The sequence below is a fragment of the Mesocricetus auratus genome, unplaced genomic scaffold (assembly GCF_017639785.1).
Source record: "Mesocricetus auratus isolate SY011 unplaced genomic scaffold, BCM_Maur_2.0 Super-Scaffold_4256, whole genome shotgun sequence".
Lineage (NCBI taxonomy): Eukaryota > Metazoa > Chordata > Mammalia > Rodentia > Cricetidae > Mesocricetus > Mesocricetus auratus.
Window position 1 is genome coordinate 19,166,507 of NW_024429182.1, and position 15,261 is coordinate 19,181,767.

At 49.4% G+C, this 15,261-nt stretch overlaps 1 protein-coding gene across 4 annotated transcripts in view; it reads left to right on the plus strand.

Annotated features, from left to right (window-relative positions):
* Crtac1 (cartilage acidic protein 1) overlaps positions 1-15,261 on the plus strand; it is a 139,419-nt gene that overhangs the window by 75,813 nt on the left and 48,345 nt on the right. For all 4 annotated transcript variants that reach the window (XM_021236121.2, XM_013115054.3, XM_040744302.1 and 1 more), the window contains exon 3: positions 13,595-13,791. In XM_021236121.2, the coding sequence (XP_021091780.2) occupies positions 13,595-13,791 (197 nt within the window). The remainder of the gene's footprint in view (positions 1-13,594; positions 13,792-15,261) is intronic.

A 15,261-nucleotide genomic window follows, 5' to 3' on the forward strand; every position in this document is an offset into this window, starting at 1 on the left:
TTCAGGCCTAGGAAATCAGCTGTTCTTAACACCTGCTTCTTCTGCCTCATACCTACCGTGCCCAGGCATCCTGGCAATCCATTGCCACACATATGCCCAGGGCTCGGAACATAGTGAGACTCTTGATCAGTCTTCGTCCCTTGGCCATGTCCTAGGCCTTTCTGAGTTATTTTATCTTCAATGAGTTGTTTAACTGCAGCCCCAAGTAGTCCACTCTGCCCTTTCTCAGGAAAGAGCCATCTTAAAGGTCACCAGTGGCTTCTAAATTCCCAAACTCATTTTCTGGTCCAGTCATTGGCAGTTTTGATTCTAAAGCATCTTTCGCTGCTGTCTGCACCTCTTGCTTTAAATCTTGACTTCCTGGTTTTTATGGGGGGGTTGAGGGTGTCCACTCTATTTCTGTCTTAGGAATCACTTACTTGCAAGGAACAGAAATCTAAGTTAGCCCAGAAGAGTCTTTTGGAAAGATTTTGTAGAGTTACATGGAATTATAATGCTCAGGCTTGCCTGGTACTCACCATGCCGCCCCAGTTGGCCTCAGATTTAGGGCCATCCTTCTGCCCCAACCTCCCAGGTACTGGTATTACAGGATTAATCCACCATACTTGGCTTGCACTGTTTTAATTATCTTCTTTGGCGAATTCTTCAGCAACAGACAATGCTTCCTAATATAGCACTTTGGTATAATGGTATACTCTGCTCAGAATCCATTGGCACCCTCCTCCATCTCCTACCAAAGTAAACTGAAGCCTTGGTGAGATGCTGCAGGTGAGATGCTGCAGGTGAGATGCTGCGGGTGAGATGCTGCGGGTGAGATGCTGCGGGTGAGATGCTGCGGGTGAGATGCTGCGGGTGAGATGCTGCGGGTGAGATGCTGCGGGTGAGATGCTGCGGGTACCACCAGCCTAGCCTCTATGTGCGTTCACTATGCATATTGCTATCCGTTGTTTCTGTTACCATCTCACACATATCGCTGAGTTGTCCAGCCATCCTAAACAACTCCCTAAACAAGTTTTTTGCTCCCAGATCTGTTACTTACCCTGAACCTTTTCTTCTACAAATGTTTGTTTATACATCTCTTACTAAAAGCCCATGCATGCTTCAATTTATAGGTCAAATGCACTTTTATGAAGTCTTTACTTGCAGTGTAAGTGGCTTTTCTGTCTTCTGAACACTTTAGATGTGGGTCACTTATTCAGCCAAACCAGGCTGAGGCCCTGTGCAGAGATTTACATAAAAGGCCATATATATCCATCATGGTACCTAGCAGTGGGCCTAGCCTATAAATAGGATCCCAGTGTGTGCGGGGTGGCATGAACTCAGTAGTTGACTTATTGTTTCTACTCTTAAAAAAAGAGAAGGAAACATCTATGGGCTGCATGCCCCACCACCATGACCTGAATTGGTATACATCCTTAACTGATAGAGAGAGACCAACAGTTTGAAGTGACAGATCCTGGGTAGTTACAGCCTGGCATAAAGTTTGAGTAGGTATCTAAAATGTTTTATGACAAAGCAGTTAATGGTCATCCCAAGCAAGTGGATCTATCTGCTGGTCTCATGGCTGCTGACTCAGTGTCTAGAGCACAGAGCTGCCCCCTGGACACATGCCTGAGGCTCATGCAAGGAGATCTCAATCAAGACCCATTTCCAGAATACATCGAGAGAGACAGTAGCTCCACGCTCAGGGTTGACCTCCTCCGGTACCTGGAGGAGAGTGGAAGGGTATGGAGATGCCTCTGAGAACAAAGGGACCCAGTGGAGTCAGCAAGGCTCTGCCTCCCATCAGTAGGCCTTGAAGAGTGTGTTTCCAAAACAGACTAGATGAGTCACTGTCACCTAGAGACACATCCTTCATCCTTCCAGACACTTCTCTTCTTAATGACACACAGCTTCTATTTGAAAGTTGTCAATCACAGGCTCCCATCTCCTGCCTCTGACTTGGCCATGCAAGCCCAGCTGAGCCAATCACAGGCCTTCTCTGAAGTTTGTCCTACTGGAACTTAAGAAAGGAAGTATCTTGGGTCAGTAATATGGCTCAGTGAGTGAAAGCGTGCTCTACAAGCCTAATGACATGTGTTGTGTCATGTTGTGTATGTGTTTTTAAAGGACAGTCAAGAATGATGGCTCAGTGGTTAAGAACACTTGTTCTTTCAGAGGACCTGGGTTTGATTCCCAGTTCCCACATGGTGACTCGCAACTTTCTGCAAATCCAGGTTCAGTGAATTTGACACCCTCTTTTTGACACCACAGGCTCCAGGTACACACATGGTGAACATATATACAGGCAAACAAAACACTTATACACATAAAATAAAAATAAATGCTTTCTTTTAAAGAAATGGGCACAGTGGCTTGCATCTGTTAATCCCTGCATGCCTATAGCAAGATGGGAGACAGAGACAGGAGAATCACCTGGAAGCTGATGGGCCAGTTAGCCTGGAGCACACAGTACAGCAGAAGCAGGGAAGACCCTGCCTTAGCAAGGCGGCAGGAGAGAACTGAATTCCAAAAAGAAAATGTCCTTTGCTCTCTACACGCCCATCATGGCATGTGCAAACTCTGCTCACACATCACATACACACACGGATAATAAATAAAATAAAAACCCTGTCCAAAAAAAAAAGGGGGGGGAAGGAAGCATCTTCTATTCAAAGTGAGACCAGAGCTTGTATATGAGCCTGGGACGCTGTCACTGTTCAAGCCTTTTGAATGAAAGGATGGGGTGAGAGAGTGAGGCCAACAGTGAGAAGAGGAAGAGGGAAAGAGGTTGAAACCCTGCAGTTCCTGGCGGCTAACCCTCACTCCAGTCACGGGCAGGCCTCGCTACACCCTTGCTGTCCCTGTATTTGGAATCTGTGCCAAGAAATTCCCCAGCTGGTTCAGCTTGAGTGTCTGTCCCACACAATCGTAGGACCCTGCCTAGCGGCCTCTTTCTGGCCCCTGAGTCACTGCTTTGACAGTTTCTGCAATGTCTGCCTCCCTGTCTCCCCCTGTTCCTGGAAATACATTGAGGAATAGAGTCTCGTCCACACCCGCAAATGTGAGCAAGCCCCTGCTCAGTCCCGGGGACGGTGGGAGACAGAACTGCCAGTGAGGGTCTCTGCCTTCCAGGAGCTTCTGTGCACATCAAAATACAGGAAATTCCAAGGGCAGTGCACCCACTGAGCACAGAGCTCTTTTGGAATGAAGCATACATCAATCATTCCATGTGGAGATTTTACAGAACACAGACACTCATGGCTCCAGAATAGCCTCACCTTTTAGGACCAAACATCCCTTTCTTGGAAAACCATCCTCCCCTCAGGACAGAGGGCTTTTTTTTTCCTCCATCCTCGTTACTGCTTTCAATAGAGCATTGTCTTTGTGAGGTCTTCTTCACCCTGGCCCACTCTAAATCAGGATCAAATCTGCTTGGCCATTTCTTTCTGGATGCCATTTGCAAGCTTAGCCAGCTTCCCTTTCCAGAGCCTAGATATGCCCAGAAGCCTCCATTCCTGAAGCCCCGCTCTCACAGTGAACACTCGGTCTCCAGATAGATCCCATTCCGGAATGCAATCTGGGAATCTCCTGTCTGAATGCCTCCCCATATGTTTTCAGATCCTACTTAGCATCAAGGGCTTTCAACAAATTAAATATGAGGTAAAGGGAAAAAGAGCATTACATGCATTTCCAAAGAGATAATCTGTGCTCAAAGGTATGCACTTAAAAATGGGAAACATTTAGCTACAGCTGTGTGTTAGTTACTTCTCCTTCTCTCGTCACTCTGGTATAATACCTGACAGAAGCAGCTTTGGAGCGGAGGGCATTTTTTGCTCACAGTTTCAGAGGGTGTGGTCCAGCACAGAGGGGCAGGCACGGCAGCTGAACAGCCTGGGCCATGGCAGTGGGAGCAGGCGGTATAGCTTGTTCACGTAGTGGCAGAACATGAAGCAGATCATGGGCCAGAATGAGATGCGGACACAGCCTTCAAGGCCTGTCCCTAGCAACTCACTTCTGTCTCAGTCACATACCACAGCCTCCCAAAACAGTGCCATCAACTGAGGACCGGGGTTTCAAACACATGAGCTTGTGGGAGATATTTTACACCCACGCCGTAAGAAGCTAGGAAGGGAACATGACTCAAAAATGAGTAGTGTCTGGAATCCCTGTGGGAGGCAAGGGTTGTTCTTGGTTTTATTTATTTGTTTGTTGGTTGGTTTATCTTTGTTTTTCCAGACGGAGTAATCCTAGCTGACCTCCAGCAGATGTTCCTCCTGCCTCAACTTCCCAAATAATGGGATTGTAGGCATGCAATGCGTGCCTTGCTCCTGTATCCCTTGTTACCTTTCCTCTGCAGCCTCTAGACAGACATTCTGAGCCCGGCTCCCAGCCAGCTGTATCCAGACTTCCACTGGACAGACACACTGGTTGGGAATCCAAATGGCTCACCTAGCGAACTCCACTGATTTATGGGTAATTCTTTTTCCTTCTTTCCAGGGATACATTTTTCTTTCCCTTCGGTCTGAGATGATAGCTCATCGTTATCTGATTTCCTTCCAAAAACTTAGTGGCTTAAAGATGATTTATAATTTCTCCCATCCTATGTGTCAGGAATTCGGTCTAGAACCTGCTGGGGCAGTTTTTCCTGTTCTACACAAAGCCAGAGTATCCTCACTCTGCAGTTTCCAACATCAACAGATTGGGCTGAAGGCCTGAGAAGTCTTCCCTTACCTCTCTGGAGGTTCACTGCCCACCCTTAGGGCTGACTGACTTGTGAGTTTTATGACCATCGGATTTTGCTTACCTGGTAATCAGCTTTCCCCAAAGACAGATGGAAGCCAATGGGCCTCTGGAAGGCTAAGACCAGAACTAGTCAAGCATCACTTTTACCACATTTTGCCCATCCAGACGAATCACAAAGCCATCCCACACTCAAGATGATGAAGCCGGGTGGTGGTGGTGCACTCCTTTAATCTCAGCACTGGGGAGGCAGAGGTAGGCGGATCTCTATGAGTTCGAGATCAGTCTGGTCTGCAAGACCTAGCTCCAGAGCAGTCTCCAAAGTCACAGAGAAACCCTGCCTCAAAACACGAAAAATCAAAACAGAAAAAGGATGAAGAACAGGCTTCCATTCTTGATGTGTGCATGCTAAGGAGGCAGGAAATAATCATGGCCGCCTGCAAGATCACCTGCCACCTTCCTTTTAACACGTGTCCTTCTCATGTACTCGCCCACTGTTGGTCTTAGAAATGTCCACTAGTCCCAAAGAGGTCGTCTGTACACAGCAGCTCTCCTTGCGAGTTACTCTTTGCAATGTCATTCAACCAAAGTTCTCATGCTGCAGTCTTCACCCTGAGACCCAACATCTCAACATTGACCTCACTTTCCCGTTGTCAGTGTAAATCCAAATGCTGAATCCCAAATTAATTTTTGTTAAACCTTACCTAAATTTTTGTTTCGTTATGATAATGGTAATATGTGATATATATGATATCTTATATACATGTCATATATATATATCATATGTTTGTATATATCATGAACATCAGATTTCTTTACACGGTAACTAGCTTTCCCCAGAGACAGATGGAAGCCAACAGGCCTCTGAAAGGCTAAGACCAGAACTGGCCCATCATTACTTTTACCATGTTTTGACTACCCAGGCAAATCACAAAGTCATCCTAGATTCAAGATATATAATTATTATATTAAGATGAATTATAAACCATCTTTAAGCCAATACATTTTTGAAAAAAATCAGAATATATAAATGCCATATATATGAGATACCATATATGTGATAGTATATACAGTTAACAGTTTTGACCAGGATTGACAGGTGTATTTTCTGCAAAGAGTCAAATGGTATTTTCAGCTTTTAGGTCATGCAGTCCCTGTCTTTTGCCAAAAGCATCTATACATGGTATATGAATTTGCTTGCTTGTGTTCCAATAAAACTTTCTTTACAAAAGCAGGCAGGTGGCCACACATTGTTCTTAAGCCATAGTTTTCTGATTACTGCTTTAGACCAAAAAGGTAGGTTTGTCTTTCAATTTATTATTTTTTTCTAGTGGTTAGATAATGACTTTTAACAGGAACTCCCTTCTTTTAACCTATAACCGAGGATATTCATGTGACCAAGAGTGAAACCCTTTTATGCCCATAGTCATGAAAATGCGGCACATCTTTAAAACATGTTTCCAGGAAGTGTCTAAAGTAGCCACCAGATGGGACTGTTTCCCTGTGGCAATGTCACGGCCTCCTGGTGGCATGCTGTATTAATTAGCTCTATCATTGCTTGCAGAGGCTGGAGAGATGGCTCAGTGCTCAAGAGAACCTACTGCTGTTACAGAGGGCCCAGGTTCAGCACCCATCGCCCACAACCATTTGTCACTTCTGTCCCACAGGATCTGACCCCTTCTTCTAACCTCCTGGAGCACCAGGCATGCACATGTATGGTGCATACACATACATGCAAAGGAAACAGACACATAAAATAAAATGAATAAAAAAGTCAGTCACAACCATTGCTTTGACAAAGTACCTGGCCAAGAACCTTAAGGGATAGTTATTTGGTTCACAGTTTGAGCTCAGCCCACCGCAGTGGAGAAGTCATGGTACTAGGAGCTTCAGGCGTCTGCTTCAAAGTCAGGAAGGAAGAGAAGTGAACGCTGGTGCTCCACTCATTTGCATCTTTTTATTCAGCGCAGAACCTCGCCACAAATGGCGCCACCCACAGTTAGGGTGGGTCTTCTCATCTCTTTTAACCCAGTCTAGAAACTTCCCAGGCAGGCCCAGAGGGTTATTTTCATGGCGACTCTTAATCCAATTAAGTAGACAGTCAAGCCTAATTAATCATTGCACTTTGCATCTCTCTAGCTACAGGTTGACAAATTCCCCCTTCCCATGCATTTCTGTTTGTCTGAGTCCCATCCCTTCATCTGTGTTTATGTGAGTTTCTGTTTACAGGCTCACTGACTCTCAGGTCTCTTTGTGTGGTCTGTCTCCAGTGTGCAACCTCTCTGTATACATACATCCTACCCTTCTTGCCCTCCCTCTCCCCCTGTATTTTTTGTTTGTTTGTTTGTTTGTTTTGTCCAGACAAGGTCTCTCTATGTAGCCCTAGCTTTCCTGAAGCTCACTCTGTAGATGAGACTGATCTCAAACTCACAAACATTCTCCTGCCTCTGCCTCCCAAGTACTGCAATTAAAGGTGTGAGCCATCGTACCAGGGCCCCTGCTTCTCTCTTGACTAACATCAGGTAGATTTTTTTTTACTATTTACTTTTCTAAATTTTCTGTTCTTAATTCTCAAAATATATATGTTACATATCTTTCAAATCTAAAAATCTTCCTATTATATAAAAAGAGATGTGACATGTAAATTACTTAGCCTAGTCTCTGGCACAGAGTAAGTACTTAGGGGTTGCATGCATCCTTTTATTCCTGTATGTGATTTTCTAAGTGATTTTTCCCCTCACATGGGTCACAATTACCAGCAACAACAAAAAAAGTAGATCTTCTGTCTCCATCAGTAACACTTGGTTATTCTTTCTTAACTCTACCCAGGATATCAACTGTTCACATCTTCTCTGACATTGCTGTTTGTACACATGCGTGGGGAATTACCAAAATTGGAGGATCAAAGACAGGCCAGGAGTCTGTGCACAGTGTGCGTTTGTTCAGCCATAGGAGATAATCTGATTCCTTCCCTAACCCTTCTCTCCGTCCACTCTGAAAATCCGTGTTGAACACTTGGTGTACACTGGGTGATAGAAATGAAGCAATAGGCACGTCCTGTCCTCTTGACTCTCGTGGTGCATTGGGAGAAACAGGCAACAGATAAGAGCAGGTGACTACAGGAAGTGACTACAGGAAGACTAGCAGGTGACTACAGGAAGAAAGATGCAGGATTGGGAGGCAGAGAAGGGGAGATCTCTCTGAGGAGTTGCCTTTTAAGATGAGACCTAGGAGAGGAGAGGAGCTGGCTACCAGCAGGAGGAGGTAAAATGAGAGTGTACTAGGTGGAGAGAGTCAGCAGCAAAGCACGCATCAGAGGGCCAGGCCCCGGGCACAGCGAAAGCTGCCTTAGTTGCTTTCCTCGTCACTGACAAAATACCTGACAGAAGCAATTTAAGGGAAGAAACTTTCGTTTGGCCAATGGTATTATAAAATAAAGCCCGTCATGGCACAGACAGCACAGTGGAGTAACTTTATGGTGAAGAAGAGAATAGCTAAGGCGTGCACACATTTTAGTGGAACAGGAAGCAGAAAACAAGACCAGAAGGAGATCCTGGATTAATCCTAAAAGGCCCACTCCCACCTCCAAAAGCAATGCCTGCAGTTCCAAAAGTACCACAGCCGCCCAAAACAGCGCCACCTGCTGGGGACCAAGTGTGTGATCACATGAGCCTGTGAGGGACATTTCAAACCCAAACCATAGCAACTACCCAAGTTTCAGGTAGGTAGCCAGCACGATCTGACATATTTAAAAGATGCTTCCGACAAGGTAGGAGGAGGTCAGATCAGGGGAAAGTGAGGAAACAGACACCCCAGGGATGATGGTGGCCTGTTGGGAGGAAAGAATAAAGCTGAGAAAGAATGACGCTGAGAAACGAGACAGGCTGATGGCTGAGATGGCACGACGAAGGGGGAGTTCTGAGGCGAGTGCCAGGTCTCTGGTTTTAGTGCCTGAGTGCCCATTTGGGGGAGGGAGACAAGGAACAATCAATAGTTCCATTTTGGGCATGTTCCATCTTGGGCGCGTGTCGGGTAGGCAGTCGAATAGATGAGTCTGAGCCTGAACTGGAGATGTGAATTCAGGGGTTGTCAGTCATGGGAATTGATATGATCAGCTAGAAAAAGGAGAAAGAGGAGACGAGAACAGAAGGCCAGGCCTGGAGACTCCAGCAATCAGAGGGTAGGAATAGGGAGAGGTATCCAGCGGTGGGGGGAAGGAGAGGAAGCTGGAGAGAGAAGATAAGACATTGAGGGGCTGACCTTTGGGGAGTGGAGGGCAATTGCAGGGTGAGGAGGTGGTGACCACAGTACAACCCTCATCAAGAGGCCACAGGTGGTGAGAACAGACAGGGCCTCCCTCCCTCTGGCCACATGGGAGCTACCCGTGACTAGAGCAGCTTTATGGACCAAGGTTGGATGGGAAGATGAAGTACATGATGGGAAAGTAGAGACCACTTCTAAAGACAGCTCTTTTGAGAAATGTGACTATACGGGGGAATCCATAAAGAAATCTACCTACAGAGGCAGAACAGCCAAAGGAGGGATGTCTGGGAATGAGAAATAGTAGCGTGTTTGGAAACCAGCTACTTGATCACTCGGAAGTGAAAGGCCCGCCTCGTGTTTGTTGTGATTTTTTTAAGTGATGTGAGCTTACAATTGTGTAACAGTTCACAGTTTACCAAGTGTTGTCACACACACTCTGACACTCCTCAAGGCTGTCCTTTGAGGTGTGAGCAGCACTGAGCTACAGATGAGGGGGCTGAAAACTCAGAGGAACTGAGTGACAAGCTCAAGGTCAGGGTGCACCCCCAGGGCTCTGTTGGTCCAAGCATGGCTGGCACACCCGCTGATGTTAGACACCATTGCTGCCTTTCCTGGCCCCATTTAACTGTGCTTCAAAACCCCTTGGACTTCTACAGATACCCGGTTCTCTGCATCAAGTGTCAGAGAAAGGAAGCACGGGACCTCCACGTTTTGCCCAGGCTCCTCAGGGTGGAGACTGACACCACAGGACTGTGGCTGAGTCACATCGCTGCTGTGCTCTAGCGTTCACATCAATAAAATGGGGTTGCTAATAGGACCATCAGCCTGGGTTATCATGAAGATGACGTGGGACTTAAAAGTGCTTGGCACAGAATTTGCAAATGAAGACTGTGCTCTGAAGTCTGCCCCGGAAAGCCCGATATGTTCGTTCCTCTCACCCCCTCATCTCTGCACATACTCTCATACCCGCACCCCCATATACGCACACCTTCACACCCTAACCCACAAACACACTCTCACTTAAACATATCCTCTCTCCACACTCTTCCCTCCTCTTACCCCACCCTGTCCCATCCTGACCCTTCATCTCCACTCCTTACCCCACTCACCACCCTTATACCCACACGCACCGTCACGTTCACCCTCACGCCCCCATCTCTCATTCCTTCACTCTTCATCTCTCACTCCTCACCTCTACCTGCTCTCCTTCCATCCCGACCCCACCCCTCCACCTGCTCTCCCCTAACCCTTATCCCTGTGCTGTGTTTGGGAGCACCCTCTGCTGCAGCTTGCTCTAGGCCGTCTGGACTCCAGCAGTACACACTTAATGAGGGGAGGGGCGGGCAACAGACACCTCTGCCCTCTCAAGAGCCAGCCAAGGCGAGACACTGCAGGGTATCTGGAAGAGAGAAGGTCACATCTAGTCTGGCAGGTGGGGCAGACTCCTCACAGGAAGGGGCCGGGAGGGATGGGGAGAACATTCCCCACGGAACAAGTGGCCACAGCTGAACAAAGACTCGGGCGCAGCTGGAAAGGGCAGAGCATCTTCAGGGGCAAGTGAGGAAGCAAGCTGAACGGTGGGTGATTTCTCAGTGGTGGGGGGCTGGGAACAACAGCTGTCGGTGGTGTAGGGCCAGCCCAGGGTAGCCTGATGGTGAGAAAGGCGGCCACTGGGAGCACTGCCCCAACCCAGCCTTGCCCTGACAGTGTTCAGAGCCTCACCTCAGAACAGACTTCACGTCTTTCATGTCTGTAATCCCTGGGGAGGTGTGACCAGACTCCCAGACCTCTGCCCATGCCCATGCAGGTTGGGGAGGTCCTTGTGTGCCGACTGTGTGACCAATCAAGACTGACCCAGCCCATCGACTTCTCCCCACATCCCCACAGGCAGCACCCTGAGACTAGCACACCATGACCTCCCAAAAGAGATGTGCCAGGGCCACTTCATAGGGTCAGGGAGCTTGTGCCCACACCAGCCACCGAGATGCAGGACAATGTGGGAGGCCACATTCCCTCCCCTCCTGCTGAGTGGTTCCAGGGCATGGCAAACATCTGGGATACCCAACAGGCATCGGGTAAAGAGGGTATCAGTGCTGGACATTATGTGCAGACTCCCCTAACACATACTGGGAGAAGGACACAGGTTTTGCCCATCTTGTAAGCTTAGTCAGACCCCTGGGGATCCAGCTTGGGGATCACTTACTCACCGTATTCGGCAAGGCGAAGTGTAAGATAGAAACCTTATACATAGAAGTGCTCTGGTTTAATGAGAGAGGGCAGGTCTACACACACGCCCCCAGGGTCACACTCAGGATTTCTTCATTTGGTCCACTTGCATCCAACAGAAGAGAACAGCGGAGTCTAGAGACCAAGCCACCACCCTAACTACAGCAGAGCTAGGACCTCTATGAAGCAGAGATCACAGAGCAGAAATCACTTTGCAAACTATGTAAAGTCCTGTTGCAATGCATGGTTCTTGTCACCTCCACCACTTATGCAGAGTTCATGTACATTCCTCAGAGCCACCACTTTGGGGGAAGCGACCAGAGAAATAAACACTCACAGGACGAGCGGTGGCATCATAGGCAGCAGGGAAAGGGCATAGAATTCCTGCCCCGAAGAGAGAAGCCCAGCGGCTACTTACAGACTGTGTGGCCTTGGACCCCACTTGGCCTCTCTGATCCTTAGTTTCTTTTTCAGAAAGGTGCCCCACCTTTTTCAATCGGGGTTGTGGGGGCTCGAGCAAGACAATGAACGACAGTGCTCTTAGCGAGGCCGACACCCGATGAGCACCATGGTCTGCTAAGGCAGGCACGGTGTGACAGAAGAGCATGCGGAGGGCCTGGGACTTTCAGGACTAGAATTTAACACTCAAAGTCACATCGCTGGGGGTTGCAGCCAGCTGCTGACGATGCTGGAACCCAAGTATTCTTTCTGTCTCTGCTACCCTGCCATGCCTTTAAAGGTAGCACTGCGCCCTTGATGCTCAGCTCTCAGACACACTTCATCAAGGTGTCCAAGGCGCACCCTCCCATCACCGGATGCTGACTCAGCCCCCATGAGCTCCGTCTCCCCTTTCACTCTGTGGGTCCAGAAGGCTCTTGGCCAGCCACCAGCATCCCTAGACTTCGCTGGCTTCTGGTGACAAAGGAGAAGGCCAGGTTGGATCTGTTTCAGTACTAAGAGATTTCTCCCTAGGTGATCTGTCTGTCCTCCCTGGGTCATCTAAGCCAGCACAGCACTTGCTCATGGTGAGGGCACTCAGCTGCAAACACGGGTCAGCCTGCAGGCCCCGGTGAACGCGGTATGTGGGTTTCTCTGGAGATCCTGACAGGGAACTCTGCTGGGGGCAGGAGGCCTGCTGCCTGGGAACATCTTGGGTACCCTCAATTTCTCCAGTTGGAAAGTTGGTGGGAAGACACTGACTATGGGCCACTTGAGCCCACAGGACTTGAGCGTGAGCTCAGAGACTTCACTCAATAAATATTTACTGAGCACCTACTGTGTGCCAGCTGCTGTTCGAGGTCCTTGAGCGCAACGTGGAGGAAAGGCTCTATGCTGGTGGAGCCAGCATTCCAGGGGAAGCAGAGAGAGCAGGGAAAGAGGAACAAGAAGACAGTGTGGCAGAGCCATGGGACTAGATGGGGACAGCCGAGAAACAGAAAGAGGGCTGAAGCACAGATAAAAGCAGGTCCCAATGGCAGTGGGGGAGGGAGCCATCGGGTGGCTGCTAGACCAGCTTCCCACAGGAGGGTACAGCAAGGACAAAGTCCCTAAAACAGACACAGGTCTGGGGCTTTGGTGTGGCAAGGAGGCCACCTGGGTTCAGAGGAGACAGGTAGTTTCGACTTTTGTCCCAATTCCCTAGAAAGGAGATGGGGCAGGTTTGCCTGGTAATCGATCCCCAGGCGCACTGGTAGTCTCTCATCCCAGGTGCTGTAGAGCGGGTGTTTCCTACTAGCAGACAGTTGTCTCGACTCAGTGACACAGGCTTCTGCGGGGACAGGGTCTCCGTGACACAGGCTTCTGCGGGGACAGGGTCTCAGTGACACAGGCTTCTGCGGGGACAGGGTCTCAGTGACACAGGCTTCTGCGGGGACAGGGTCTCAGTGACACAGGCTTCTGCGGGGACTGGGCCTCCTGGGAGAGCAGGAGGATGCCTGTGCTCAAGCGCCCTCCCTGGTCAGGCAAACCTGATACCACTTGCCCTCAGGAAGTGCACCCAGGCTCTCAGGGCTCTAACTTTTCCGGCAGTCCTCATCTATTTCTCCTCTGTGAAGTGACAAGCACCATGGCCGCCCATGCCAGTCTCACCTGGTTTTTTTTTCTTAGATGGCGTTGTTTAAGTTCCTGAGGCCATCGGTGGGAAGTCGCCTTTTACATTGAAATGGACAAAGTAAATGCCAGGGAGATCTTTTCTTCGGTCAGGCCCTTAGTTCAGGGGTTATCCCCTCAACCAACCTGCTCCTTGAGTTGTGTTCTACAAGGCCATTTTTCTCTAGCCTCGGTTTCTCTCTGAGGTACAGTGGGCTTTGAGCCCATTGCCCTGCTCCAGTTAGCTGAGTGGACCACTGCTCACCCTCAAACCCTCTCCCTGTTCCTTCTCCAGGTACAATGGCCCCAACCTGGTTTTGAAGTACAATCGAGCCCAGAAGCAGCTAGTGAACATTGCAGTGGATGAGCGCAGCTCACCCTACTACGCGCTGAGGGACCGGCAGGGGAACGCCATTGGGGTCACAGCCTGTGACATCGATGGGGATGGCCGTGAGGAGATCTACTTTCTCAACACCAATAACGCCTTCTCAGGTGAGGGTCAGGTTGTCAGTCCTCTTCCCTCCTCTGACAGCCCTTTCTCAGGATCTCCCCGTGCTGGGCAGAAACCCCAGGGTGACCCTTCATCTCCTGTGATCCAGCTTGGGTTTTCATCCTTGGGACCCTGGACAGGGACAGAGGGGCATGAAAAAGACAGTCTTCTCCCTCAGACTGGACATCCCTTTCTCCTGCAGCCTGAGACACCTCCCTCCATCCCTCTCCCCTCCTCCTCTTCATCCCTCCTCCCCTTCTACCATCCCTCCACTTTTATGTGGTCCTCCAGCTCATGCCCACTCCCCTAGGCCACTTCTGAAGTCAACAGATGTCCCTGGGTCATTCCCATGACGCCCTAGGCCTTTCTCAAATGCCTTGCAGTCCTAGAATTTGCCTCCTCAGCCTTTAGACTAGTGCAAGGATTTCTCCCACAGATTCCTATGTGCCAGACAGAGCCTCTGGGTGTCAGGGCAGTGATGGGGAGGCGGCTCTGAGGAGGCTGACCTTGAGTTCTCAGAGCCTCCTGCAGCTCTTTCCACACTGCCACGCGCGTACATGTTACCTGAGGGTCTACGTCAGTGCATTCTGGTTCATCGATCTGGGGATGCTCCTGACTGCTCCTGACTGCTCCTGACTGCTCCTGGGCTACCGGGTGCAGATGACCCAGAGACTACAGAGAAACCGATGCCTGTCAGCCTAGTGGTGGCTAATATAAAGCACACCTCTGTGTACCAAGCCTGACCCCCCAACCCTCAGAGCTTTAGCTCAGGCAGCTCACAGCACTCCACTTGGAAAGGAATTAGTAGTTTTACATTGAAGAAACTGGGTGCTAAGGAGTTGGTTCACTCATCCAAACCTGGTAGCCTTCATGTCCCTGGGTTCAAACCCAGGGTCCCACCCCAACCTATCCTTGGCATCAAGACATGCTACAGGTCTTCTCAACCCTCTGTCCCCAGGGAGCCTGGCTGTAGTGGACACGCAGCATCTCAGAAGTTAGAGGCTGTATTCTTGGGGCTGCAGATCACCCCTACCCCTGACCCACATTTTCTCAGACCTAAACCATACTCACTAGTAAGCCCATGCCACTACCACAGCACCCCCTGGAGGCGAGGTTGGGTATGCACAGGGCCCTTCCAGATAGCAGCAGACTCTTGCTCTAATTTGTGGTTCAGATTTTCACAAACAAGGGGTCCTGAGCTCCCCAAGGTCTGGGAGTCTACAAAGTGCCTGGCTTCGGGTCCCTGTCCAAAACACCCCACACCAACACACACAGGCTTTCCCCAGCTGCCTGTCTCACTCCAGCATTCAGCCCAGGCTGCCTCTGGAGTTTGAATCCAGCCAGTTGTATGAATGAGAGGTAAAGAGGTTGGGGCCCTGTGCCAGGGGCTGGGGTGGGCGGGCGGGCTGGCTGGTAGCCAGTCTTGTGCCGCCAAGAAACAATGAGCCCCAGCCCCGAGTGGTGTTTTATGG